The sequence below is a fragment of the Chanodichthys erythropterus genome, chromosome 5 (genome assembly GCF_024489055.1).
Source record: "Chanodichthys erythropterus isolate Z2021 chromosome 5, ASM2448905v1, whole genome shotgun sequence".
NCBI classification, from domain to species: domain Eukaryota; kingdom Metazoa; phylum Chordata; class Actinopteri; order Cypriniformes; family Xenocyprididae; genus Chanodichthys; species Chanodichthys erythropterus.
This window is the reverse complement of record NC_090225.1, coordinates 21,150,607-21,178,521: the sequence shown is the minus strand read 5'-3', so window position 1 is coordinate 21,178,521 and position 27,915 is coordinate 21,150,607. Positions and strand designations below refer to the sequence as shown.

General features: G+C 36.1%; 3 protein-coding genes across 4 annotated transcripts; all 3 read right to left on the bottom strand.

Moving 5' to 3' along the window:
* Positions 1-50: 50 nt before the first annotated feature.
* iqcc (IQ motif containing C) lies at positions 51-3,394 on the bottom strand. The gene is made up of 5 exons (XM_067386563.1): positions 3,272-3,394; positions 2,756-2,899; positions 1,565-1,865; positions 1,349-1,470; positions 51-288 (listed from the first exon to the last, which is right to left on the bottom strand). Exons 1-5 carry the CDS (start codon positions 3,311-3,313, stop codon positions 250-252), a joined length of 648 nt encoding a protein of 215 aa, XP_067242664.1. The 5' UTR covers positions 3,314-3,394; the 3' UTR covers positions 51-249.
* A 359-nt stretch (positions 3,395-3,753) lies between these two features.
* Positions 3,754-15,710, bottom strand: ccdc28b (coiled-coil domain containing 28B). Its single transcript, XM_067386565.1, has 6 exons — positions 15,572-15,710; positions 11,720-11,972; positions 11,436-11,608; positions 11,064-11,218; positions 5,918-5,940; positions 3,754-5,512 (listed from the first exon to the last, which is right to left on the bottom strand). Exons 2-6 carry the CDS (start codon positions 11,953-11,955, stop codon positions 5,458-5,460), a joined length of 642 nt encoding a protein of 213 aa, XP_067242666.1. The 5' UTR covers positions 11,956-11,972; positions 15,572-15,710; the 3' UTR covers positions 3,754-5,457.
* Positions 15,711-16,365: 655 nt separating this feature from the next.
* On the bottom strand, positions 16,366-27,028 carry tmem39b (transmembrane protein 39B). 2 transcript variants are annotated; one of them, XM_067386548.1, is made up of 9 exons: positions 26,841-27,028; positions 23,127-23,303; positions 22,809-23,028; positions 22,636-22,719; positions 22,381-22,535; positions 19,969-20,311; positions 18,044-18,231; positions 16,910-17,030; positions 16,366-16,719 (listed from the first exon to the last, which is right to left on the bottom strand). In XM_067386548.1, the coding sequence occupies exons 2-9, from the start codon at positions 23,255-23,257 to the stop codon at positions 16,486-16,488; spliced, it is 1,476 nt and encodes a 491-aa protein (XP_067242649.1). In that variant the 5' UTR covers positions 23,258-23,303; positions 26,841-27,028; the 3' UTR covers positions 16,366-16,485. The 2 variants fall into 2 exon arrangements, with proteins under 2 accessions (XP_067242649.1, XP_067242648.1); XM_067386547.1 differs by lacking the exon at positions 26,841-27,028 and adding an exon at positions 24,067-24,179.
* Between the last annotated feature and the right edge of the window lie 887 nt (positions 27,029-27,915).

Sequence of the window (27,915 nt, the reverse complement as noted above, 5' to 3'; positions counted from 1 at the left end):
AACTTAAAAAACAAACAAACAAAAAAACAAACAGAAACAGCAAATCCCATCTCAATACCATGTGCAAGTTATGTTTATTTCTCAAATGTCATTTGTACAAAAATAAAAACTCTTTTGTAACAGACACATATATGGACAAAACCAACTTATAAATAAACATGATTTACAATCATTCTGTGCTGTAAATGTTACAAACAAATGAGAAAAACATCTCTCAAAACGTTGATCCGCTTCAAAACTGGTCCAGTATCAGTGTGACACATTAATTCTCTGTTTGAGGGTGAGATACTGCAAAGGAGCACAGCAGATTAATTTATCATTTTTTTCCTGATTATATGTATAAAATATACATACATATACAGTACAGTCCAAAAGTTTGGAACCACTAAGATTTTTAATGTTTTTAAAAGAAGTTTCGTCTGCTCACCAAGGCTACATTTATTTAATTAAAAATACAGTAAAAAACAGTAATATTGTGAAATATTACAATTTAAAGTAACTGTACTATTTAAATATATTTGACAAAGTAATTTATTCCTGTGATGCAAAGCTGAATTTTCAGCATCGTTACTCCAGTCTTCAGTGTAAAATGATCCTTCAGAAATCATTCTAATATGATTATTTGCTGCTCAAGAAACATTTATGATTATTTTCAATGTTGAAAACATCTGTGTACTTTTTTTTTCAGGATTCCTTGATGAATAGAAAGTTCAAAAGAACAGCATTTATCTGAAATACAAAGCTTCTGTAGCATTATACACTACCGTTCAAAAGTTTGGGGTCAGTAAAAATTTTTATTTTTATTTTTTTGAAAAGAAATTAAAGAAATGAATACTTTTATTCAGCAAGGATGCATTAAATCAATCAAAAGTGGCAGTAAAGACATTTATAATGTTACAAAAGATTAGATTTCAGATAAACATTGTTCTTTTGAACTTTCTATTCATCAAATAATCCTGAAAAAAAAATTGTACACAAATATTTTGTACAATTGTACACATTAAATGTTTCTTGAGCAGCAGATCAGCATATTAGAATGATTTCTGAAGGATCATGTGACACTGAAGACTGGAGTAATGATGCTGAAAATTCAGCTTTGCATCACAGGAATAAATTACTTTGTCAAATATATAAATAGAAAACAGTTATTTTAAATTGTAATAATATTTCACAATATTACTGTTTTTACTGTATTTTTAATTAAATAAATGTAGCCTTGGTGAGCAGACGAAACTTCTTTTAAAAACATTAAAAATCTTAGTGGTTCCAAACTTTTGGACTGTACTGTATGTATATATATATATATATATATAAGACATTAATGTTAAAAATGATAAACTTCTCTCACTTTCTTTCTGCTACTGATGGCTTGCTGGATCCACAGCAGCTCCATGGCCAAAGTGCTCCGCTGCTGCTTCAGAGAGTCAGGAGTGTGTGCGGTGTCTTTCAAAACTGAATGTAAACCTGCTCCTGCCATAAACAAAAAAACAAACACATAAAGTCCAGCCTGTTTTTTATAATCTTTGTATTCTTTTTTTAAATGAGAAATCTCATCTCATAGCACCTGTCTGAAATAAGCTGCTGTAGCTAACATCTGAATTCACAGCACTGCAAAGTGTAGTAGGATCTTCTGTCAGGTTTTGTTCAACCACATTCTCTCCCGTCTCGTCTACAATTACGTCCACGGGTGTGGAAGTGTCTCTGCTGGCTGTTTCAGGAGCTTCGTCTCTCTCCGGTACCTGGATTTCAGACTGTGGGAGAGATTTCTCACTGTCCTCATCCTCTATCTTCTGTTCTCTCTCGGAGTCATCCTGACGGTCATGGCACTGAAATCTGAAGCGTTCGTACTGCAGCAATAGACTTTCCTACAGATTACATTACACACATTAAAATCTGTCATTATGCAACATTAATATTGATACTGACATGCATCGAATCAAGCAATCAATCAATAATCAGATGACATGTTCAATGGTTAAAGGGTTAGTTCACCCAAAAATGAAAATTCTGTAATTTATTACTCACCCTCATGCCGTTCCACACCCATAAGACCTTTGTTAATCTTCGGAACACAAATTAAGATATTTTAGTTGAAATCATAGCCAGCAATGACATTTCTTCTCTCAAGATTCATTAATGTACTAAAAACATATTTAAATCAGTTCATGTGAGTACAGTGGTTCAATATTAATATTTATAAAGCAACGACGATATTTTTGGTGCTTCATGAAGCTTCGGAGCGTTATGAATCAGTGTATCGAATCATGATTCGGATCGCATGTCAAACCACCAAACGGCTGAAATCATGTGACTTTGGCGCTCTGATTCATTGTGCTCCGATGCTTCCTGAAGCAATGTTTTGAAATCGGCCATCACTATATAAGTCGTTATTTTGTTTTTTGGGCGCACCAAAAATATTGTCATCGCTTTATAATATTAATTTTGAACCACTGTACTCACATGAACTGATTTAAATATGTTTTTAGTACCTTTATGGATCTTGAGAGAGGAAATGTCATTGCTCCCTAATAATAAAGGCCTCAAAAATATCTTAATTTGTGTTCTGAAATGAACGAAGGTCTTACTGGTGTGGAACAGCATGAGGGTGAGTAATTAATGACAGAATTTTCATTTTTATGTGAACTAACCCTTTAACATTACACAAGAGATCTGAAAATCTTAAAGTAATAACGATACTAATATGGCACAACTTATGTTGTTTTTAAGAGAAATAAGTAATGACAGAGAAGCTCACAGTGTCAGTAAAGTGAGGTTTGGGAATGATGTTTCCTCTCCACTGCAGGTGATCCAATCCTCCATCAATCTCTAGCACGACGTCCTCAAACTGAGTCTGAACCAAACTCAGACCTTGCCTCATCACATAACCGCGACACTGAGCCTGGACAACACGACACACTATTTTACCTTTACTGTCCCTATACTTTTATATTATATACTATATATTAAGAAGACTAACTAAAACTCTGCTCATGTTTATTTAGCACAATTACAGAAGATTTGAGAACTTCATTTTGTAATCTAATAGTTTTTAAAATGTATCGATTAGAAAAAAGATCAGTCAAGAGTCAGCACTGAGAAAAAAAATGACATCTGCTCCACAAATGTAGATAAACAAATGAAAATAATTAACTTAACGACTGTAAACAAAATTGAACTTGCATAAATAAGTTACTCCCCGACAGACTGTTAAACAAATTACTTATAAAAGACATATACATCACCTTTAGGAACTGAATCAAAATAATAATACCTGAAATTGAGTTAATATCTGAATCAATTTCTGTTCGTTCATAGCGCCGCTGTTTGAACGGCTAATTGTGTTTTTCTTCCCCTACAGACACACCGAGGATCGGACTCGATTGCAGCTCACGACCGCCACCCGCTGTTTGGAAGATGTTTTGGTAATAGGGTCATTCCTGTTGTGGAGTAATTGTATTTACCTATGAACCCAATATATATAGCTTTTAATATATTGGATAAAATGTTTAATTTAAATGTATTTTCTTAAGCCTAGTTTAGTGAAAATAGAGGTGAATTTAAAAAACACTACTTTGGTTTGAGCACGTTGCCATTTTCTCACGTTTCATGCTTCTAAACTTATAATATGAAAAACTAGCAAATTTTAAAGAAATATTTCAGGTGTTTCTTAATTAAATTAAAATGCTTCACACAAAACTGCATTAATTGTGGCTTTTGCAATTCTTTTAATGAACAAAAGATAGTCCCTAATGATATATTTTTGCATGCTTTTACTGTAACATTTGTTAAAAACCAATAAATACATTTCATAAGAAAGTCATAACATTATTCTTTTTCCAACTTTTCTAATTATAATTAATCAAACTGCTCATACCTAATTACTTGATGACCCATAATTGCACACGTCAAAAGTCAAAGTGAGTAAATTGTTGCATTAAGTTTTATTCCTTAAAGCACACAAATAGAAAATAGTTTATAGGCATTGATAAACAAAAGACATGGACAAAAAGCAAAGCACACAGATATTTTCTCTTTGAAATAATTGAAATTCACAGAAAGAATACAAATGTGATTTTTAAATGATGCTTTCAAATGCTTTAGACTCGGACAATGAGGGAAGAGAAAACAGCCTGTACATGCTGATGCAGGATCAGATCCTGTCATGAATCAATCTGATATGAATTTAAACAGACTTCCCCTCAAGGCAACAGTACTGATTCTCTATCGAAATAGTTGGAGGTAGGCATAGCGGAGGTCAGCTGTGAAGTGAAGTTACTGCATTATGAAATGTATAAAGCCAATATATAAACATCAAATATTTTGCTTTTCCCTAAACCTGTCCATTTATTGTGCTGATGTTTTATAAGTGAAACTGGTGTAAAATGGGAAGGGGGTTGTTGTTAGTGAGGCTGTATTATGTAACATTTTTTTACAGCGGTTTTGATCCACTGCAGATCTTTATTAGATGATGCTGCACTGCAGGGATGCCCTTTTTTGTGCTTTGGGGTAAAGACTGCAAATCTGTAAATACAGTCCATATGCTCACTGAAGAAATGGAGGAATTCTCGTCTCTAATTCTAGAATTACTCAAATAGCACTGGATCTCAAATAGAACCTGAAATTTGAAATGGCTGATTCCATTGTGTTTTCAGTTTAGATTATACAAAGATAACACACACACAAATACTGTACATTTCCATCAGTGCCAAAACTATATAGAATAACAAACAACTTGTAGCATAATTGTTCCTATATCAACACAGCTATTAAATCTCTAGTTTACAAACATGGTATATAACATATTATTTTAAATAATTTTAATGTACAAGCATCTACAAAAAGATCCAGTTCCATCATTTGAAAAGTCCCATGAAGACCTTACGGTAAAACAATCAATGTAATCTAGACACTGAGAAGAGGCACTAAGATCAATGATCTCAAGCAGTCCTGAGTGAGTTTATAGCTACTCCACAGCCATTTACAACATCATTCCAGAGAACACTGACCAACTACTAAATGAAAATGTGTATGTGCTGATTGACTGATTGTGTAAAAGTTAACCTTCTCATTCACTTCTGTCATTGTTGATCTGATAATTCTAGATCTCAGGTTTCTGAAGTCTGCTCTTGTTTAACTAAGTCATCTTTTACCAGTGATGAATGAACCAGTGGAATCAACTCATTCAAACCCTACAGTAAGTACAGTTACTATTTATCCCAATTTAAACACTTAAAACACTAACAAAAATGGCTTTCAGGCTAAAAATAATTGAAACTTTTGCTGTTGAATTTCATTCACATGGAGAATGTGCTTTGATGCTGTTGCAGTCACTTAGCATTGCGTTAGCCACGGATCACGGTGATGGCGCTCATTAACCTGCAGTTGAGTTGTAGCCATGGCAACTTGGGCTTTGATCTGCACAGTGATTTGATGGTCGGCTGGGTTTGGTTTCCTGCTTCAGGTGTTCGAGGTCTTGGGTAAGTCTTGATTTTCTGCCAGATGGAGTTTCTGTCTGGTTAAATTGCATTAAGGAGATATGCAGTCCTAATGTACATCTAATGAACAAACTCTGGAGGTCCTATTACATATAAAAATGCTGACTCCTGTATTCCTTCTGCACTTTTAAATTCTTGTTTCCATTTGGCTTCCATTAGGACACAACTGATCTGAGATGTTTTGAGAAACACAATCCCTGCTTTTGTTGGAACTAAAACTAAGTGCTTAGCTGAGAACACTGAGAGCTTTCAGTCTAACACAAACCCTCTCTGGACAAACACAAATGCTGGAAAAACACCATGTAACATTTTCACAAAATATGTTACTTGACCAGAGTTGATTAAGATTAAGAGTCAATTAACATTGCATTTTATTACTCTTGAAACGTACAACACATACAAACCATAGTGTGGAAGGATACATTGAGCTGCTCAATTCTTCCAGCTATAAGAAGAGAAAAAACAGAGATGCATTCAAAAAATCAATATAATTGCTGCTGCTTTAAAAAGACCGATCTATAATGGTTGAGCTGACAGAATCTGTAGAGCAGCAGACTTCAAACAATAACAAAATCCTGATGGGATCTTTTGTTTAGCCTGTATGTTGACAAAAACTGAGCTGATTTGTGAAATACATGCTGTCCTTTTTCAAAAATTACAAACTGCACTGTAGAAAAGCTTTTCTTCTTTACACCATGCCCTAAGAGTATACTAATTTAATACATCCTAAATATTATATTTTTGCTTGTTATAAACTTTCTTCGACATCAAATTGATTATAAATTTCATATTTTAAGTCATATTTTACCTTAAAATAAAATATCATATATATCATAAAAATAAATATTTTTAGGACCATTACATTTTTTGCTCTGTGGCATTATTTTCAATATTATTAATATTTTTTGCCTCCCAATTTTCATTAACACAATAATAGATAAATGAATAAATAACTATTGTATTAATTTAACATTGTAATTAATATATGTATTATTTAAATAGTAAAATATATCATGGTAGTATTTGTTGTACTGCCTTTAAATATTGCTGATTTAAAAAATAATACATTAAAAAAGACTGTAATACAGTAATGAGAATCAATAACTAGAATTAAACATTGCATTATGGAGAATGTGCTTAATGAAAATATTAAAGGGTTAGTTGACCCAAAAATGAAAATAATGTCATTTATTACTCATCCTCGTGTTGTTCCACGGCCGCAAGATATTAATCATCGGAACACAAATTAAGATATTCTGATTAAATCCAATGGCTCAGTGAGGCCTGCATTCAAAGCAATGACATTTTCTCTCTCAAGATCAATAAAAGTACTAAAAACAGTTCATGTGAGTTTAGTGGTTCTACCTTAATATTATGAAGTGACGAGAATACATTTTGTATGGCAAAAAAAAAACAAAATAACGACTTTTCAAAAATATAGTGATGGGCTGATTTCAAAACACTGCTTCGAAGCTTTACGAATCAAATCAGTGACTTGGAGCGCCAAAGTCACGTGATTTCAGCATTTAGGTAATCTGAGTAACTCGAATCGGCCCATCACTATATTTTTGAAAAGTCGTTATTTTGTTTTTTTGCCACACAAAATGTATTCTCGTCACTTTATAATATTAAGGTAGACCCACTGTACTCACATGAACTGTTTTAAATATGTTTTTAGTACCTTTATGGATTTTGAGAGCAGAAATGTCATTGCTTTGAATGCAGGTCTCACTGAGCCATTGGATTTAATCAAAAATGTCTTAATTTGTGTTCTGAAGATTAACAAATAAATGACATTATTTTCATTTTTGGGTGAACTAACCCTTTAAAGGTGCTAAAGAGGATCTTTTTGTCGACTGAGAAACCAAAAACTGTTAGTGAGTTTTTGAAATGAGCGCATGCGTAAGAACAACCCCCCTCCTTCACAGCTCATTTTGAGGGAACGCCTCCCAAAACTTGTGCACAAGTATTGGAACACGAGTGTTTACCACCGGCATTCGCTGTGTCGTTTTAGTGGATTCATTATGTCGGATTCACCGCAGGTAACCCATAATCTGCAGTTGTTACTCCTGTCTCCTGACAAAAACATTGCATGCGGCGCCTGTGGAGTGTGGAAAGTTACTGGAGCGCACAGCCACACTCGTCTCTCACAAGGAACGTCATGGCAGTGATTGACAAGCCAGAGGGCCAATTGGCTGATGTTTTTAAGGCCCTACCTCGTGCACAGATGATGTATATTATTCCTTCCAGTGCACCTAATAAATAGTCTTTTATCAGTTAGTAAAGACAGTTTCAAGTAATATTGCAAAAATGCATAAAACAAAACATCCTCTTTAGCACCTTTAAGTCTTAAAGGGTTAGTTCACCAAAAACATTTTTTGTCATCATTTACTCACCTTCATGTCGTTCCAAACCCGTAAGACTTTCATATATCACTGAAACACTAATGAGGATCTTTTTAATGAAATCTGAGAGAATTCCGTCCCTCCATTGACAGCTACGCAACTGACACTTTGACACTTCAAAAAGTTCATAAAGAGATCGTAAAACTAATCCATAAGAATCGAGCGTTTAGTACAAATTTTCAGAAGAGACACGATTGCTTTATAAGATTTATAAGATCATAAGAACAGATTGAATTTAGGTTTTTATTCACATATAAACATTTATCAACTCACACATCAGTTGTGGTAAACGGAAATTCAAGCATGTTTGCTTAACGTGTGCAAGAACCACTGAGGTTCATTCTCGTGTGTTACGCAGCATGTTTGAGCTTCCGGAAGAGGTTTGCTCTCATGTGTCAAGCAGGTTCGGTTGAGCTTCTGTTTAAGTTTGCTGATTAATGTTTATATATGATTAAAAACCTAAATTAAATCTGTTCATATAAAGCAATTGAGTCTCTTCAAAAAAATTGGACTAAACTGCTCAATTCATATGGGTTAGTTTTATGATCTCTTTATGAATTTTTTTGAAGTGACAAAATGTCAGTTGTGTAGACTGTCAATGGAGTGACAGAAATCTCTCAGATTTCATTAAAATAGCTTAATTTGTGTTTCGAAGATGAACGTAAGTCTTACGGCTGTGGAACGACATGAGGGTGATGACAATTTTTGAGTGAACTAACCCTTTAACAGTCCGAAAACAAGCTTAATGGAAAAAAAAGTGAGGTAATAAGTAACCTGAACTATAATATTCAGTCATATACACTCTGTTATACTGAGTGAACCACCCATAATGAAACAGTTCACACATACTCTCTCACACACTCTTGGCTCTCTACCACATACCACTGAGCTGACAGCTAGAAGGGAAATACTATCAATAGTAACTGTCCAGCCCTTCACAGACTGATGAAAGAATTCAGTCAGACGGTGACACTTGGATTTGGATAATAATAAAAGATTCAGCCACGGGCCTGTATTGAGATACAGGGTATTATTGTGTCCAGTCCTTGAGTATTTGTGTGAGAGAGACGTTCAGAATGCTTGAATAGTGGAGAGAGAACAAGTAGACTTGTGTTCCATATCCATTAGATCCAGATTCTACTAATGTGTGTGTCTACTGTAAGGTACAAATATAAATGTGTTTGTGAAAGGAGAACGAATGTCTGTGGTTTAAAGTTGGTTCAGTGTGAATGCATGAGATTAAAATTGTGATTAGAATTAAAAAAACGTTCCAGATTTGTTGCACTCGTCTTTATGGCTGCACAATTTGGCCAAATATGTTGTGATTTTATATCAATACAACAGACTTGAAAATAATAATGATAATAATAAATATAGCTGCAAGCAGCAATTACGGGCCAAGCACAAAAACAGCACAAGAAGCCAGCCAACACGGCTGGGAGCATCAGACTAACTGCAACAGTGAGCAGTTAAAGACCTATTAAGATCATTTTAGGCAAAAGAGCTGAAAAATGATCAAAAATGAGGACTGAGGTGACAATGACACTTGCAAAGTTTGGTGTCAATGTCAAAGCATTGCAGAGATACATCTTCAAGAGTCGTTTTTGAATCATGACTCAAATTCTTTGCTCTGGTGTATGAAAACGGTTTGACATACTGACTTGAAATCGGCATGGTCTAAAGATGATACGGTTCAATTTTGGTGAAAATCGGAGCAACGGTCTTGGAGGAGTTCGAAAAAGTATGTTTTTAAAGAAAAACAATATGACAGACAGGAAGTTCAGCCGACTATGGCATATTTAATATCTGTGTTCTCGGCATGACCCAAGGAATCAACTGAGACCACTTTCATTACAATTAGTTAAAATAGTCAAAAGATATTCGAATTTTTGTAAATTTTATTATAACTTTTGGTCCGAAACTTCTCAGGCTCCTTCAGGGCATTGTGCTGATGACCCATACTGAGTTTCGTAATGATACGTTAATGCGTTCCTAAAATACAGTGTTTTAGAACAAAATTCAAAATGGCCGACGGCCAAAATGTCCGATATGGGAAAATTGGTTATCATTCGACTCGGCATGATGCCCCGAATCCAACGAGACCAAATTTTAGATTTTTGGTCAAACCCATCAGAAATTATAAGCAAAAACAGCCATATCATATCTCCACACCAGTAGACCGAAACACTGGTCATGCTTGTGATGTCATGTACCAAGTTTGGTCTGAATACGCTAAAGTGTTGCGGAGATACAGCCTTACGTCTATTTTCGCAAACGCTATGTAAAATTTGTTTGCTTGTTTTTTGAAAACACTTTGAGGAATAGACTTGAAACTTTTTGTCCGCATGGTCTGAAGATGATCTGGTTAAATTTTTGTGAACATCGGAGTAACGGCCTAGGAGGAGTTCGAAAAAGTAGGTGTTTCAGAAAATTCTAAATGGCGGAAAACATTTAATGACAGAAAATTTTCGATTCGGCTTGACCCAAGGAATCAGAGGAAAAAAGAATTTCATTTCTAACCCTCACGGTTCAAAACTTATTAACATAAACATAAGTGCAACTTTGGACAGCTGGTGGCGCTAGAGGGATTGAGTTAGAGACTCCAAATTTGCTATGGGCAAAGGTCAGACTGTCCTCTAACTGTGTGCCAAATTTCACAACTTTCCCGCAGGTGGTTCTATGGGCTGCCATAGACTTCAAGAGTGGAAGAAGAAGAAGCAGAATAATAATAAAAAAAACGCCAACGGATACAATAGGTGCCTACGCACCTTTGTGTGCTTGGCCCCTAACAATCATCATTATTACTATTATATTATATTATATTATGATTACTACTTATCTCTTAAAGCTTCTCTTTTGTTGACAACAGCCGTTTTTTTGGGGGGAAGATGGTTGGTGCATATGGCGTTCCTAAATTAAGGTTATACGTGATCCATATGGATGCAGAGATGAGCTCACATGGAGCAGAATTTACTGAAAAGACACTGAAAACACTGAATCTTGAGCTGTTCACATGTAAAAGAACTTCACTCTGAAACACGCAGCACATATTTTCATTTCATTCAATTGATAATTGCTATAGGCCACAATTTTGGTTTTATTTCGATTAATTGTACAGCCCTACAAGAGTTACATGATAAAATGAGGTAAAAGAATGTCTCACATTAGAAAGCAGGTGTTCTAGATTGCGGTCCGAAGCGTTTTTTCTCTGGTCTTCAGACAGCTCCTCCACATGACTGTCCAGACTGAAATGTAGCCGAGCCAGACGTTCCTGCATCTCCCTCACATGCTCTAGTTGCTCAAAGGAGCACACCTTACCTGCAAACACAGCATGTTATACACATGGAAACTGAGACAGTACCTTCCTAGATTCATAAAACAAATCTGAATCAACTCACTGATGAATTAGGTGGTGTAAATGTGCCACCCTTACACACCTTTGCATTCCTCAAAAACGTCCCAACGGTTAAGACATTTAATTACAGCCCAAACAATTAAAGCTTCTGAATAAAACCCAAGCACACATGTGTCATACCAAAAGCCTGTAGTTTTCCAGAGTGAAAGTCGTTGAGCAGGTTGAGCAGTCCTCCCTCCATCTCTCTCACATCAGAGACGTCGGTGAGGAACGAGTGCTGGAGCGGTGAGGAGGACTGGGACATGCGGCTGGGTCCGGCAGGCTGAGGAGCTCTGGGCTTCTCTCTGTGTGGCCTGTATCGGTACAAATAGAACCAGAATCACTACTAGACTTTTAAATGTCAATTAAAAACACAAAGATCAAACTATCAGAGATATGTTGCTTAGGAGAGCACACACACAAACCTTGTGTTTTTAGGGGGAATCACAGGAACGGCGAGAGCTTCTTTAGATGGACCCATTGCCCCCACAGATCTCTTGTACTTTCCCCTGGGTTTGGGGGAGGGGGGCTGGGGCAGACCCAACGAGAATGTGGCACTCTTACTCGCCGGGAGAACGGAGAGTTTTCGAGGGTTGATTGGTGGAGGAGGGGGCTGGGGCAGGGACACTTTGGGACTCCTTTTCTTCCTCTTGTCCTCCATGAGGGCAGTGGCACTTTCTAAGAGACATAGACAAGAGCTTTCAGCCACTGAAACAACATGATCTGATCCTGCACTCTTAACAATAATGGTTCCAAAAGGGTCTATTGCATCGCTGCTAACATAAAATGTGTTCTAAGAACATTTTTCTAATGTTCCCATTATGTTATGAAAACATTACGTTCAAAACATCCAGCTTTCTTGGTTATGCAAACATTAAAGGTGCCCTAGAACTTCTTTTTAAAAGATGTAATATAAGTCTAAGGTGTCCCCTGAATGTGTCTGTGAAGTTTCAGAATACCCCATAGATTTTTTTTTATTCATTTTTTTAACTGCCTATTTTGGGGCATCATTAACTATGCACCAATATATAGGTTGCGGCCCCTTTAATTCTCGTGCTCCCCCACCCCCGGAGCTCGCGCTTGCCTTGAACAGCATAAACAAAGTTCACACAGCTAATAAAAGCCTCAAAATGGATCTTTACAAGATGTTCGTCATGCATGCTGCATGCATACATCGGATCATGTGAGTATTGTATTTATTTGGATGTTTACATTTGATTCTGAATGTGTTTGATAGTGCTCCATGGCTAAAGATAACATTACACACTGTTGGAGAGATTTATAAAGAATGAAGTTGTTTATGAATTATACAGACTGCAAGTGTTTAAAAATGAAAATAGGGACGGCTCTTGTCTCCGTGAATACAGTAATAAACGATGGTAACTTTAACCACATTTAACAGTACATTAGCAACATGCTAACGAAACATTTAGAAAGACAATTCACAAATATCACTAAAAACGTCATGATATCATGGATCATGTCAGTTATTATTGCTCCATCTGCCATTTTTCGCTATTGTTCTTGCTTGCTTACTGAGTCTGATGATTCTGCTGTGCACATCCAGACGTCCTGCCCTTGTCTAATGCTTTGAACATGGGCTGGCATATGCAAATATTGGGGACGTACATATTAATGATCCTGACTGTTATGTAACAGTCGGTGTTATGTTGAGTTTCGCCTGTTTTTCAGAGGTCTTTTAAACAAATGAGATTTATATAAGAAGGAGGAATCAATGGAGTTTGAAACTCAGTATATGTCTTTTCCATGTACTGAACTTGTTATTTAACCATGCCGAGGTAAATTCAATTTTTTATTCTAGGGCACCTTTAAGGGAACATTCCATATTATGGGAACATTACTTTTGAATGTTCTCTGAAACAATTAGTAACATTTAAAAATGTTAGATGAACGTCCAACTAAAACGTTTCAGAAAAAAATGTTTTATGAATGATGTATAGAACGTTTGAGAACGTTATTTTGAACTTTGAAGAAACGTTCTATTAATGTTACTGGAAAAAACAGCTGTTTATAACTTTACCAGAACATTCCCTGTTAGCTGGGAAAGAACCATTTTTGTTTCGCCAAATGACCTTTCAGTGAACAGACCCTTTTTACTTATTGTGAAAACGTTTTAATAATCTGAGGAACTCAAAATGTTCCATGGATGTTAAAGGTTCTTCATGGAACCATAGATGCCAATAAAGAACCTTTATTTAGCACAATGTTAAAAAGGTAAAGGTAGAGTGGGTAATTTCTTTTTTTAGAGTCACTAAATGGAATTGCAAAAATATTGTTATATGAAAGAGTGTTACCTGAACACTGCCATCATTGTAAAGCATTAGCAAGCTACTTTCATGGGAAAAGTTACTTGTTCAGGCTCTTCTGCTTTGTTTTGGGTGGGAAGGCAAACAGGAGCAGTGCATAATAATAAGGGCCCCTATAGAGATAGATTAAATAATGTGGGGGGCCCAAATCTGAAGGTTTGTCACATGCCCAGAGAGTCCTGTTGGTATCACTGAACTAAAGTCAATTTCAGCTTTGAATCGAACCGATCATTACAGCAGATCAGTGAGTGTCTGTGCTAAACATTCATAGGTTAGGCAGCAATTATTAATGTCTGACCTTGAGCTGCTAACAGATGGAATGGAAAATCCAATGTTTTGTGTGACTGCAAGTCAATTAACAATATCAGAGGTCACATGCTTGATAAATGTCACTGGTAAATATATCTGTCAAGACATACTTCTAATCATCCTAACTTTGTGGGGTTTCAAACTACAACAAAACTTTATAGATTGGCTCTTATGGATAAAGTAGCCCTCACTTATTTTCTGGTTTATTTATTCTTCTGTTCTGTTTCTCACCCCGTGTAAAGAAATACCTTGTTATCAAGCTGCGCTGCAGCTGAAATATTTTTAGACACTTCAGATCTCTCTGGGACTCTCCAGTACCTGCTGTCCATCCACCAGGGATACAATGATTTATGTCTACCATCAGGGTTTTTTTAATTTAATTTTTTTTTATTATTATTGCTGTAATATATATATTTTCATACCTATATTAAAAAATTTTCTCAGAAATTGCAACTACTTGTGTCAGGTATCTTGCACTCTTGCATCAATTTAATCTAAAAGTAGCATGGCATCTTAAGAAGATCACTGACCTTTTAGAAAAATTTAAAATATAAACAATATTTTGCATTAAAAGGCCTATTATTTAAATCCTAAACCTAATAGGTTGGGAAAAAGCAATAAATTAATTTCTGTGTGATTTGTATGGTCCTGCCAACCCTTAATTGCATATAAATTTTAAATAATTTAATTTAAATTAATAAATTAGATTCTTTATAAATATTTATATAGGGGTGTAATGATACCCTCATGTCACGATTAGATACATGATACTGAACTCACAATACAATATTATTACAATACTCCAAAACATGGTAAAAGGTTAACAAAAAATGTTAACTGTTAAATTAACTGTTGATTAAAATGCTAAATTTGGTATTACATTGGAAATATGCTTGGATTTAGTGCTGGTAACCCAATGCAAAGGACAATGGTGACACCAGAATAAAAATATTCATAATTCTGAAGCTGAAAATAATAATTATGTTAGAGGAATATGCATGCACTCTGTAACTGACAAGAAATATTTAAAACAATGTAGGCCACTTTCTTACTTTACTGGTAACACAAGACATACGGCATTATCAGGACCCACAAATATCACCTATTGGATTATTATACATTATAATCATTATATATAGTAGTTTATTGTAGTACTACTGACACTAAAACTGTAAACCTGATTTTTTTCTCACACAATAATTTTCATTTTGGGTGAACTATATACAATACATATTGTTGCATTTTTGTATTGCGATATATTGTGACACGATGTATTGTTACACCACTATAAATGAATGATGAATACGTGAATTGTACATACTTGTATATTACAGATTTTATATTATAATAGCCATTCAGGTGAAGGATTATTCATTGCCAGTGAGCACTAAACAATCTGGGTCAAAATCTCAATTTTAATGAATGCACTTTATTTTACATTGCGTCTTCTTCCCGCGAGACATTTTTTTCTTTGCAATTTTAGAATTTGAGCTTATGACTTGATATGTTAATCAATGCAAGATCTAATGCATTTCTCATTTGGGGAAGAGGTTTTGCATAGAATGGAAAGGATTTGCACAGGATGCCCTATAAGGCACGATGCGCACATCGTCATATGGCTAAACAAAACGATTTACTCACCGGCTGGCGGATGAGGATGAGGCTCTTTGAGCTTTCCAACGCAAATTTAAGGCGCCGGTGTTGGTTTTTCCATTCCAATAACGTATGATTTATACGCGATATCAAGTGCGTGCTGTTTCCAGCGGGAGCTCTCCTACTTCCCGACCGCGATTCTGCGACTCGTACTATGGTGACGCTTGGTTATTAATATTCATGAGATGCGCTTTCGCTATTGGAAGGTATTAAAGAAGCGTCCCGACTACCTAATTAATATTCAAGAGTCGAGCCTCAACGGCTCTGAACAATAGGTATGCGTATAACAAACGTCAAAATAACAAAATTAATATTCATGAGCTAAACCTTCGCCATACTAGGAAAGTGGTCACAATAAGATGCGAGCTAATCTCCCGTTTAAAGACACAGAGCCTCACACTAACCATTAAAACCTCAACCACACAGCTGGCTATTTAAACATGTTTTAATGAGCCATTATACCACAAAAAGCTCTATAATTAATTTCTGTATAGTCAATCCTTGACCGAAATCTGTAGCCATTGAGAAATGCTGTTTATCGCCATCTAAAGGCGATTGTGGTACAGTAACCTTAAATAAAATGATATACCTGAGAAATATTACGATAATAAAACGAGTGCTTACTTGATTTCAAAGGATATTTGTTTCAAAATAAAGAAAATATTTGAATTCTAGTAACACATTCGTGTCTGATTATGTCAGATGATTATGACAGTCATGTAAAAAGTGGTGCATTAATAAAAAACTTCAGAGAAACAGACTTAGTACAAAAATATGTTTCCTTTTTATTTCATGGCAAGTCAGAACATAAACAGACAAAAAAATGCACTTGTAGAAAAAATAAAGAGCTCTCATGCATGTTTTCTGCTCATCTGTGATGACTGACAATAATTTATGCTTGTCTAACTGACTTTCTGATTAGAGGCACTGGCTGAATATGAATACGCTTTTCCCAGAACTATTCTGTCTCTGAGCAGTTTAAAAAAGGCGTAATAATTACTGAATAATATTAGAGCTAATGATATTGTCTGATGCCATTTCTCTGAACACATCAGTGAATATAGCTGGTAGAATATCATTGCACCTTCCAGGATTATGAGAATGTTCAATATTCGAAGTGGTTTGTTGAAGAAAAACTGTTAGGAGAGAGGAAAAAAGAAGGGGGAAGAGTGATTAATGCAATATTATTCCCACGACGAATACATAATGCTTTCTTTGTAATAATATTTCTAATAACATCTGCATTTATTCTGATGAGTCAGCAAACTTGTTCTACAAAAAACAAAGCACTTTCTGTTTCAGAGTTCTGCTACAGTTTATACTTACATAGAAACGATAATGTGAGACATCTGATGGAACTGCTACGTTATAATGGCCCATGGCCTTATAAACATTTTTACTGTGTTTGACCAAAACTCCCTGTGGCCACATGTACTCTTCTGTCCATCTGTAGAAAAAACAAACACAAAAAAAGCAAAAGAAAGAGATTAGAGCAAAGTCCCTTTATGACAAGTCATTTCACTCGGCGGCCATCTTTGAAACGCCTCTCGGGCATCCTGGGCATCATGCAATCTCTTTGAATGGGGAAACATCAAATTCTCCAAAACTGTTTTGCCAACCTTACGATTAAATTTCATATTTGAAATCACCAATGAAATCTAACAACAACCGGCTCATAAATTTAGTTTATAAACGATCGGATCATGACAAAAAAAATGTATTTTTAAGGCTGGATCAAGCTAATGCGCATGCGCAGACCTAAATGCGCGTCTCTTCGGAGGCGCGCGTCTGACTGTTTCTATAGAAACCGGTGATTCTAACGGCCGCTGAAGTGACGCGATGACTTTACCAGTCGGCGATTGGCTCTTATTTAGAAGGCGGGACTTATTCCGCCATATTGCGCGTTACACTTTCTCCCATTCAAAAAACAATACGAGTGACACGTCTTGTGTTATTCTATTGTCTTTGATTAGAGTCTACCAACAAAATCAAAAACAACGTCACAAAGCTTTTTAGCAGATATTATGTGAGAAAAAAACATTTAAATGACAAAATGTTAATTTGGGAAAACAGAAAAAGTCAAACAATTCTACAGTTATGGTCAAATCAATAAGTAACAAAAATTTTCAAATTCATTTATGTGTTATAAATGTGCTATAAATAAATCTGTTGATGATGGCAACGTCCAAGATCAAATGAACATGTTGAGACATGCAACACAATGCATCCATTCTTATAAGGGTAAGTGCACATGAGACTGAACAAGAACTGAGCACTTCACTAAATTTAGGCTCTTTCTTTAAAAGCATTTGAAATGATTCAGCACCGGCTGTAGTGACATTTTAGCACTAAAAATTACATTTACCCTCATCCAGCAAAGACACAAACAAAAAAAACTCTAGCACAACCTAAACTTTTGACATTTCTATGACCCCAGCAGTGTCCCCAGGTCAGACGTACATGTGTTGGAGGACGTTCGAGCAGAGAGAGGGGTCCACCTTCTGCCAGCAGCCCAGATGCGCGGCAGCTTTGTGAAGCAGGTCGCAGTAACGGGGAGGCAGTAGGTGCCGCATCAGAATGACAGAAGTACTGACGGACACCAGGATGAACAGCTCACAGGACCAGCGTTTATCTACATACTGTGTGCTCTACACAAACAGAGAAAAATGGGGAGAAAATAAATGGTCAAATGTGTAGGAATGTAAAACAATTTACTTAAACTCTTCAGGCTAAAGAGTTAGTTCTCCCAAAAATGAAATTTCTTGCATTAAGCACTCATACTTAATGTCGTCCCAAACCCCTAAGACCTTCGCTTATCTTCGGAACACAAATTAAGATATTTTTGATGAAATCTAAGGGTTTCTCATCCACATATAGGCATAGTCATTATTTTCGTTTTGTTTTTGCACACAAAAAGTATTCTCGTTGCTTCATGACATTAAGGTTGAACCACTGTAGTCATGTTGACTATTTTAACGATGTCTTTACGACCTTTCCTCAAAAGGTGCAATGACGTTGCTGCCCATGTGTGGATCAGAAACCCTCAGATTTCATCAAAAACATCGTAATTTGTGTTCCAAAGATGAACGAAGGTCTTACAGTTTTAGTTCACCCTTTAAAGTGATAGTGCAGCCAAAAATTCTGTCATCATTTACTCACCCCTCAAGTTGTTCCAAACCTGAATTAATTTATTTCTTCTGTTGAACACAAAAGAAGATATTTTGAAGAATGTTGGTAACCAAACAGTTGATGGGACGCCATTATCTTCCAACTGTTACGGTAACGGTTATCCATATTCTTTAAAATATCTTCTTTTGTGTTCAGCAGAAGCAAGACATTCATACAGATTTGGAGTGAGTTGAGGGTGAGTTTTTGGGTGAACTATCCCCTTAAGACAAAATGTGCTGTGCCAGGTATTACAGAGTATAACAAACCTGTAATATTCCTTTATGTATTTAAATGTCAAATGCTTAATTTTGATGCAAATTACCAAAGAACATTCATTCAAAAGTGTCAGTAAGATCTTTTTTTTAAATAAATAAATACTTTTATTTAGCAATGAAACATTAAACAAAGTGATAGTAAAATAATAATAATGTCACAAAAGATATCTATTTCAAACTAATGCTGTTCTTTTGAACTTTCTATTCATCAAAGAATCCTGGAAAAAACATTAGCTCCATAAAAACATTAATCAGCACAACAGCTTTCAACATTGATGATAAGAAATATTTCTTGAGCACCAATTCAGCATATTAGAATGATTTCTGAAGGATCATGTGACACTGAAGACTGGAGTAATGATGCTGAAAATACAGCTTTGCCATCACAGGAATAAACTGTATTTTAAAATATATTAAATTCAAAAACAGTTATTTTAAATTGTAATAATATTTCACAATATTACTGTTTTAACTGTATTTTTTATCAAATAAATGCAGCCATGTTGAGCAATAGAGACTTATTTTTTTTTTTTAAATTAAACATCTTACTGCCCCAGACTTTTGGATTGTATAGCATTACTTGCAATAAGCAAGCAAAGATAATTGCCATATATTTTATAACTCATTATTTCGAAGCGGCTTGCACTGAAAAATGTTTCTTCAAAGAACATATTGTCAACAGAACCCATGATGCTAAAACCAAAGTTTTGCATTGAGGGCAGATAAAAAAGCCACAAAACTAATACCTGGAAATATTATTTGCATGTGTTGGTTTAAATGGGAAGAATGATTTTTTTTCCCCTTTAGGCCAATCTGATCAAAACATAATTATTACATATGAACCACCTGTATTCCTCATCAACAAAACCTGTTCTCTCAGTCCACACATTGTGTTTATGCATATGTGCGCAAGTACAAAAGACCAGCTGTTGATGCACTCACCTTGACGAACCAAACGGGTACGAACGCTACATAGTAGGCACTTAGCATGGAGCTAACCAACACCTCCTTCATCCTCCAGTTGAAGTCCATCTTCAGGTACTCCACTTCTTTACGGATGAGGTCAGGAGAGAGACAGCAGGCGTGGGTGGGCATGGGCTGAACACTGTACAGCTGACTGGTGTGCTGTTTCCATGTTTCCTTCAGGACGGACAGATAGTCCCGTCCCCCACGTCCCAAAGCAGCTCCGCCCACTTCTTTAGGACTCATGCCGCTTAATGGGGACATGGATCCAGCCCTACGGAAATCACAGCTGAGTCGGAAGAAAGGGATGTACATTCCAAACCTGAGGGGGAAAGATAGAGAAGAGTGTTGAAATATTAAAATGTCATAGGTGGATATTTATGACTGTAAATTCTGACTGTTTATGACTAAACATTTATGACTGTGCAAGTTACTACGTTGCTTAGTGAACAACCTATCATTGCCTAGTAACCAGCCAAAATACCCTAATTACCAGCTCAAACAAGCCATTTATCTATTCAGCCATCTATAGAACTGTCTGCAGTCTATCCATCCTTTCAAAGATATTTGGTGTTGTAAAGTAACAACACTAAACATATCAAAACTGAAAAAAAATATATTATACATTTGACTAGTCGACCATCATGATCAATCATGTATGCATTATGAAAGCAGTAAGGGTGCTGACACATTATCAAACTTTTGTGAGCAAAAAAGGTCCATTATATATCTATTGTTTGATCTATCGATCTGTCTGTCAAACTATTTATCCATTCATCAGTCTCTGTCAATCCATCCATCGATCCATCCAAATTTGTATGACCAACTTGATGTGAAATGTGCATTGGAAAATCTTTAACCTTCGCAAGTAATTCAAGACTGCATGGATTCTTAATGAAATTACTGGATTTTGCCTGCAAAACTATGTGACAGCATCTTAAAGAGTTATTTCATCCAAAACTGATGAAAATTCTGTCATTAATTATTCACCCTCATGTCATTCCACACCCGTAAGACCTTAGTTTATCTTCAGAACACAAATGAAGATATTTTGATCAAATCCAAGAGCTGTCTGACCCCTCCATAGACAGCAATTTAATTACCACTTTCAAGGCCCAGAAAGGTACTATAGACATCGTTAAAACAGTCCATGTGACTGCCTGCAATGGTTCAACCTTAATTTTGTGAAGCGGCAAGAATAATTTTTGTGCACAAAAAAACAACAACAACAAGTTCAACAAGTTCTTCTCTTCGGTTTCATTTTCATATGCTGTTTACATTGTAGAGAGAGTGCAGCACTTTCAGGTTCTACGTCAAAAAGCCGGCTCAGTATTGGTCGATGCTGCACACGTGAGCAGCACAATGCATGCCTGTGATGATGATGCAGGAGCCGGCCAATAATGAGCCGGTGTTCTGACGTAGAACCTGGAAGCACTGCACTGTCTCTACAATGTAAACAGCGTATGAAATTGACACAGAAGAGACGAAATTGTTTTTTTTTTTTTGCGCACAAAAAATATTCTCGTCACTTCATAAAATTAAGGTTGAACCACTGCAGGCCCTTTTCTGGGCCTTGAAAGTGGTGATTAAATTGCTATCGATGGAGGGGTTAGACAGCTCTTGGATTTCATCAAAATATCTTAATTTGTGTTCTGAAGATGAACGAAGGTCTTTCGGGTGTGGAAAGACATGAGGGTGAGTAATTAATGACAGAAATTTCATTTTTGGGTGAACTAACCCTTAATATTACATTAAAGGGATAGTTCACCCAAAAATGAAAATTTGATGTTTACCTGCCTACCCCCAGCGCATCCAAGATCTAGGTGACTTTTTTCTTCAGTAGAACACAAATGATGATTTTTAACTCCAATTGTTGTCGTCTGTAAGTCAAATAATGGGAGTGAATGGGAACAATAAGAGTCAAAAAAACTAGCTTAGACAAATCCAAATTAAACTCATTGAAGTATAAGCGCGAGACATCACTTCCGTTGTCAGAGCGTGATCAGACCTAACTAAGTGAATGCTGAACTCTGTTGGACATAGTGGTGTATTAGAGGTAAAAAATTATATAAATACTGTTTGGTTTCTCGCACAAACCGATCGTTTCGTGTCTTAGGACATCAATGCGTCGTCACGAGCCGCAGGGTTTAATTTGGATTTGTCTGTGCATGTTTTTTTGACTCTTATTGATAGAGTTCCCATTCACTCCCATTATTTGACTGACAGACGGCAACGGTTGGAGTTAAAAATCATCATTTGTGTTCTACTGAAGAAACAAAGTCACCTACATCTTGGATGCGCTGGGGGTAAGCAGATAAACATCAAATTTTCATTTTTGCGTGAACTATCCCTTTAAAATCAATAGCAGTGGATGTACAGATTATTACTCACGGATAGCAGAGGAAGAGCAGGCTAAGTACGGAATACGTCTTGAAGAGATAAATGAGTGAACGACATAAACTCCATCCTGCAAGAGTCAGGACAGCAAAACGAGCCGTCACCAGGAAGACAGAGTGTGGGAAGGACAACTTCCCACTTTGTGATGCCTTTGGAGCAAAGGAGGAAGGGAACAAGTATGATACACTACTAGTTGATTTTTTAAAGCTATTAAAATGACATACAGAGCTAAAAGATAAAGCACATTACCTCTTTTACAATGGCAGCAATTAGTCTGCGTGCCAGAACTATGACGGTGAACACCAACATATTATAGTCAATAAGGTGGAAGTTCTGAAAAAAAAAATAATAAATTTTGTGAAAAAAAAAAAGGACTGAATGCTTCTGTAGAGTTTAATTTGAAGCCTTGAGACGTGACTCACCAGAGAGGTGTGTGAAGGTGGGTGTGAAGGGGGGTACCACCAAACGGTTTTGTAGATGTTGACGTAATGCACAAACAGAGCTGTAAGATGGCACACAAACAGGTGGAGCTCAAACAGGATGTTCCGGTCCATGGAGAGTTCCGGAATCTTACAATGCTTCAGTGGCACCACTGTCTGAGTGGCCAATGGAGGGCTGGACATTCCCGTTCCGGACCCATTCCTGATGACCACACAGATTTGAAATCGGTAGGTTACCCAGGAGGCGAATGTTACATTGGCAACAGAACATTAGTTCATCATGTGTAGCATTACCCTCACCTGGTCCGTGACCTCACACCCGTCACAGGTGAGCTGGTGGAATGGTTGCCATTGCCAACAGAGCCTGTCTCACTGCTCAGCGGAGAACGACAATATGTCGTTCTATTCGCTCCTCTTCTTCCTCCTGCCATTCCAGATCTGCCCTTCCCCTGTCTCAATTGGTTACACTTTAGAAACCTGTAGGAAAACAAATCACAACAATAAGCTCCAAACACACTAAGACTGTGTTGTGAAAAAAAACGAGGTCAGATATACACTATATCATATCATATAATCAATCACTCTATGCTAAGATTTAAAGGTGCCATAGAAAGTTCTTTCACAAGATGTAATATAAGTCTAAGGTGTCCCCTGAATGTGTCTGTGAAGTTTCAGCTCAAAATACCCCATAGATTTTTTTTAATTTTGGGGCATCATTAACTATGCACCGATTCAGGCCGCGGCCCCTTTAAATCTCTCGCTCCCTGCCCCCCTGAGCTCTCGACTATAATACAGTGCATTTACAAAGTTCACACAGCTAATATAACCCTCAAATGGATCTTTACAAGATGTTCGTCATGTATGCTGCATGCATGCTTCGGGTCATGTGAGTATAGTATTTATTTGGATGTTTAATTTTGATTCTGAATGAGTTTGATAGTGATCCGTGGCTAACGGCTAATGCTACACTGTTGGAGAGATTTATAAAGAATGAAGTTGTGTTTATGAATAATACAGACTGCAAGTGTTTAAAAATTAAAATAGCGACGGCTCTTGTCTCCATGAATACAGTAAGAAACGATGGTAACTTTAACCACATTTAACAGTACATTAGCAACATGTTAACGAAACATTTAGAAAGACAATTCACAAATATCACTAAAAATATCATGTTATCATGGCTCATGTCAGTTATTATCGCTCCATCTGCCATTTTTCACTATTGTTCTTGCTTGCTTACCTAGTCTGATGATTCAGCTGTGCACATCCAGACGTTAATACTGGCTTGTCTAATGCCTTGAACATGGGCTGGCATATGCAAATATTGGGGTTGTACATATTAATGATCCCAACTGTTACGTAACAGTCGGTGTTATGTTGAGATTCGCCTGTTCTTCGGGGGTCTTTTAAACAACTGAGATTTACATAAGAAGGAGGAAACAAAGGAGTTTGAAACTCAACGCATGTCATTTCCATGTACTGAACTCTTGTTATTGAACTATGCCAAGATAAATTCAATTTTTGATTCTAGGGCACCTTTAATGTTTTGAAATAAGTCTCTAAAGCCCATAGGCTGTGTTTATTTGATCAAAAATACAAAAATACAAATGCAAAATACTATTACAACTTAAAATATCTTTTTTTTTTTTATTTAATTTATTCCTGTGATGGCAAAGCTGAATTTTCAGCATCATTACTACAGTCTTCAGTGTCACATGATCCTTCAGAAATCATTCTAATATGCTGATTTGCTGTAAAAAACATTATTGTCAATGTTGAAAACAGGAAAACAGTTGTGCTGCTTTACTGATTTTTGTGGAAAGTGTGATACCTTTTTTCAGGATTCTTTGATGAACAGAAAATTATTTATTTAAAAACATTAATCTTTGTAACATTATAAATGTCTTAACTGTCACTTTTGATCAATATCATGCATCCTTGCTGAATAAAAGTATTATTTTCTTTAAAAAACAAAAAACAAAACTAATTTAAAAAAAATCATACTAAGCCCAGACTATTCCTCATGACAAGTAATTTAATGCTTATTACAGATAAATTATTCTATATCTTTGTTTATTGTTAATCATCACAGGTAGTTCAGAAGCTCAGATGTTTGCAATTGTACAATATTAATTTTATTATTTCTGCAGTATTCAGTATGAATTGAATGCCGTGTGTGCACAGTATGTAAATTTTCTTTTTGTGGATGGAATATGTGGACGACCAACTACATTTGACAAATTAAAAATGCAAAAGATTTTTTTGCTTGTACATGATGTATTCCAGTTTGTACATGAGGCCTTCCAGCATGCACTGTCAAGTCTCTACAACTGATCCAGAATGCTGCAGCAAGACGAACCAAAGAGAGCGCATGTCACACCTCTCTTCATCAGTTTGCATTGGCTGCCAATAGCTGCTCGCATCCAATTCAAGGCTCTAATGTTTACCTATAGAACAACCACTGGCTCTGCACCACAATACTTCAGATTTATGCACCCTCCAGAAGTTTGCATTCTGCAAGTGAATGGCGCCTTGTGGTGCCATCCCAAAGGGGCACAAAATCTGGTCTGTTCCTGGCTGGTGGAATGACCTGCCTAGCTCTATCGGAGCAGCTGAGTCTTTTGCCATTTTCAAAAAACTGACTTTTTCGTCAACATGTGACCCAATAATGTTATAACTTTTTATTTATACTTTACTTCTCGCTTTTCGATTTCTATTCTCTTTCTCCATCTATTTGTATATTTAAAAAAAACAACAAAAAAACCTTGCCACAAGAACTTTACTGATGAAACTGTGACTTGACACAGCACTTACATATTGTTGTACTCATGTTGATTTGATTGCTTCTTCTAACTTTGTAAAGTTAGTTAGTAATCCTGTTCAAACAGAAGCAGAGAGGATAGTGGAACACTTCTGAATGAATTCATATACCATTGCATATTTACATGTATACACCAAGAGTCAAGACGCTTAAAAAATACCACGGTAAAGTAAAGTCACATTTGGATTGTTGTCATTCAAGCTATAGAGTGGCACAAAATGTAGTCTTACCAGGTCTGCAGGACAAAATACAGCCTGAGGGGAAAAAAGTCTTTTGGTGTGGACCAACATGTTGTATCACATTTATTATGAAACCATGTCTGGACTAGCTTTTAATGAAATTTGTTTGTTAGTAAATGCTGGCTACTCCTAAAAATGTTACTGTAAGTTACCAACACCACTGCTCTTGTACTTACTGAGTGAATTATCCAACTGTCTTTTCACAAACTCTTCCTCATATGTCTTATACTGTAACTGTAGGTTACTTTCACTTGTACAATTTTCTTTCTAGATGCATCGTAAAACCTTTTATGGCAGCAATTGTCAAACCAGAGAGAAGACGCTTACTGTCACAAGATGTGATACATGTGCCTTGACTTCATGATCTGAAGGCTTGATATTTAATCTGAAGATGCCTAAAATACAGAATCAAAACTGTTTGCATTGAGTCTGACTGTACATTATGTTTTGTAATTAAAGGGCTCATTGCTTCATTGGATTTATACCCATGTAAACACAGACAACCATGGAGATCTCCAGCACCACTGGTCTCATGCACAGTACATTGACAAAGACACACACGCACGCAACACTATTGGCTTACCAATGCACGTGCCACGATAGGGTCTCCCTATAGCAAGCCAAAATAATGCATTTGTGTTATGGTTACTTTTTCACTGATTTTTTTCGACTTGAAACGATTACCAATCTTTCCTGATCGCTCTAGTGTTTTGAAGCCCTGCCTTTATTGATAGCCAACTTTTGCGGAAGCGTTGCTGTTAAACATGTAGGTTGAAAGACATGTAGTTTTTTTTATTTCTTAAACCAAACTGCCTTCAAATGCACAAACATTTCTCAGGTCTGTTTGAGTCTTAACGCTCAGAGAAATAAATGCATGCTCGAATATAAGACTGCGGCCTAGCACTGTTGCATTTGCACAATCTAATTTCAAGAAATCGGAAAAATGCCTCTTACCACTTTAAACCGCGGAGATTAGTCCGGATTAAGGCGACGGTAGGATGTAGGTGGAAACGCACTCAATGCTTAGGTACAGAATGAATTACTTTGAATCGTAAAGGGATTGTTTTATTTCTGACAGTAAACGAGGAGGGCTCATTCTGTTGATGTTGTACCGCACTCACGCACGCGCACAGAGCAGGGGGGAGGAGGCAAGCGTGCGCGAGTCTGGCGCGAGTGCGTGTTCAGTGGAGAAGTGTGCGAGATCAAAGCACACACGAAATTACACACAACCGGTTTGGATAGTTAATGCATGCAGTGTTTCTATGAATATTTATTGAACATACTTTATACTACATAAAACAGAATAGCACTGAGCCAAGCCATATCAACAGACTAACATTTTTTTTGTGTGTGTGTGATGTAGCTACTTCTCTTAGATATTGAAATAAAACTATGTATAATGTCAGATTTTAAACAGTTATCATTATTTAGATATTTGTTGTATATCGTTCAAAAAAATCACTGATACAGTCATTCTCCATAGATTTTGCTATTTTATGCAAAACAGTCATTTATATGCAAAATAGTCATCTATGCAATCACTTTAGATAGGCTCCTGTGTTCTTTCTCTTGTATTTAAAATATATATTTTATTATTATTATAATTGTTGCTACATTCCATAAACATACACTAGGCTACTGTTCAAATGTTTGGGGTCAGTGAGTTTTTAAAAAAAAGAAATAAATAAAAGAAAAAAGTTTCTTCTTCTTTTTGGTTTTTAACGGTGGCTGGCAACCAGCAAGGATTCATTAAATTGATCAAAAGTGTCAGTAAACATCTTACAATATTTACTACAAAAAAAAAAAAAAAAAAAAAAAAAAATACTTCAAATAATGCATTCTATTCATAAAATAATCCTAACAATGTACCATGGTTTCCGAAAATATTAAGCAGCACATTCATTTTCAGCATTGATAGCAATAAGAAATATTTCTTGAGCACCAAATCAGCATATTAGAGTAATTTCTGAAGGATCATGTGACACTGAAGACTTTGCCATCACAGGAATAAATAATATTTTTTAAATAA

Coding starts and splice junctions, on each gene's coding strand:
- iqcc (XM_067386563.1), bottom strand. CDS start 3,313: ATGAACGAACAGAAATTGATTCAGATATTAACTCAATTTCAG. Junction 1,471..1,564: donor CAGCAGCTTATTTCAGACAG/GTGCTATGAGAT, acceptor TGTTTATGGCAG/GAGCAGGTTTACATTCAGTT. Junction 289..1,348: donor CCATCAGTAGCAGAAAGAAA/GTGAGAGAAGTT, acceptor GCTCCTTTGCAG/TATCTCACCCTCAAACAGAG.
- ccdc28b (XM_067386565.1), bottom strand. CDS start 11,955: ATGGAGGACAAGAGGAAGAAAAGGAGTCCCAAAGTGTCCCTGCCCCAG. Junction 11,609..11,719: donor ATTCCCCCTAAAAACACAAG/GTTTGTGTGTGT, acceptor GTACCGATACAG/GCCACACAGAGAGAAGCCCA. Junction 5,513..5,917: donor GAAGAATTGAGCAGCTCAAT/GTATCCTTCCAC, acceptor CAATTTAACCAG/ACAGAAACTCCATCTGGCAG.
- tmem39b (XM_067386547.1), bottom strand. CDS start 24,164: ATGTACAACCCCAATATTTGCATATGCCAGCCCATGTTCAAGGCATTA. Junction 20,312..22,380: donor CTGCTCTTCCTCTGCTATCC/GTGAGTAATAAT, acceptor TTTCCCCCTCAG/GTTTGGAATGTACATCCCTT. Junction 17,031..18,043: donor TCGAACGTCCTCCAACACAT/GTACGTCTGACC, acceptor TTTTTTCTACAG/ATGGACAGAAGAGTACATGT.